General features: G+C 48.0%; 1 protein-coding gene across 1 annotated transcript in view; it reads right to left on the bottom strand.

The window, feature by feature from the left end:
* Positions 1 to 1281, bottom strand: part of CDK18 (cyclin dependent kinase 18) — a 33968-nt gene that overhangs the window by 26215 nt on the left and 6472 nt on the right. The window contains 1 exon segment of the mRNA XM_005428117.3: positions 170 to 289. Within this exon segment, the coding sequence (XP_005428174.1) occupies positions 170 to 289 (120 nt within the window).

Genomic DNA, 1281 nt, shown 5'->3' with positions numbered 1-1281 from the left:
CCCCAGCGCCCTCAGCTCCTCCTGGTGCTGCTGGGGCCGTGCTGGAAGGGCTGGGAAGGGGCAGGGACGTGAGGGGACCTCGGTGACAGCCAGGGGAGCTGGCACAGCAGGGCAGGGGACACTCGGGGGTGCTGTGCCTGGCACTGTCCCTCTGCTCGGTGTCACTCACAAGGGAGGCCCGGCGGGACATCCTGCTCAGGGGCTTGGGCAGCTCCAGGCTCTCCATCTGCAGCTTCTGCAGGAACTCGGGAGGCAGCCGGATGTCCATGGGCAGCGAGAGGGGGATGGTCTGGATCAGAGGATAAATCAAGGATCAGAAATCAGGATTCATCCCACCCCTGCCATGGGCAGGGACACCATCCCAGGCTGCTCCAAGCCCCATGCAGCCTGGCCTGGGATGATTCCAGGGATGCAGGGGCAGCCACAGCTTCACCCCAAACACAGGGATATCAGCTGGTTCATCCCATTTAGCTAAGAGAAACTGATAAATGGCATAAATGGGATAAATAGGATAACTGCTAAATGGGATATTCTGATGTTCACATCTGCAACGGTGACAGATTGTTACCATGATATTTTCTGAAAAATCTTCTTTGCCCAGGATTTTTCTCCTGAGAAAGCTGAGAAGCCTCAATAAATAAATGCAAACAATAATTACCTGATTGCTTTTGGAACATGATCTGGAGGTTGCTCACCAACAAGTCCATTTTTGATTGGTTTCATGTGAATTGTCATTAATTAATGACCAATCCCAGTCCAGCTGTGGCAGGACTCTGGTCAGTCACGGGTTTTTATTATTCATTCTTTTCTAGCTTTCTGATGTATCCTTTCTCTATAGTTTAGTATAGTTTTAGTATAGCATATGATTATAATACAATGTAATGTAATGTAATATAATGTAATATAATGTAATATAATATAATGTAATATAATATAATATGATATGATATGATGTAATATAATGTAATATATAATATAATATAATGTAATATATAATACCATATATTATAAATATAATAAAGTAATAAATTAGCCTTCTGAGAACATGGACACAGATTTATCATTTCCTCCCTGCCACGGGGCACCCCAAAAATCCCACATGGCAGCGCCACTCAAGGGAAGAGGGTGGTGGCACACGGTGGCAGTCACATCGGAGGATGCCAGGGCTGGTGTGTGACACTGCCACGTCCCAGAGCACACCCAGCCCACGGGGAGGTGGCACCCAGCTGTCCCCATGTCCCCCGCTGTCCCCAGCACTCACCTCCATGGAGCAGCGGCGCT

This window comes from Geospiza fortis, unplaced genomic scaffold (genome assembly GCF_000277835.1).
Source record: "Geospiza fortis unplaced genomic scaffold, GeoFor_1.0 scaffold391, whole genome shotgun sequence".
Classification (NCBI taxonomy): domain Eukaryota; kingdom Metazoa; phylum Chordata; class Aves; order Passeriformes; family Thraupidae; genus Geospiza; species Geospiza fortis.
The sequence above is the reverse complement of the archived record's forward strand: the minus strand, read 5'-3'. Positions and strand labels throughout refer to the sequence as shown.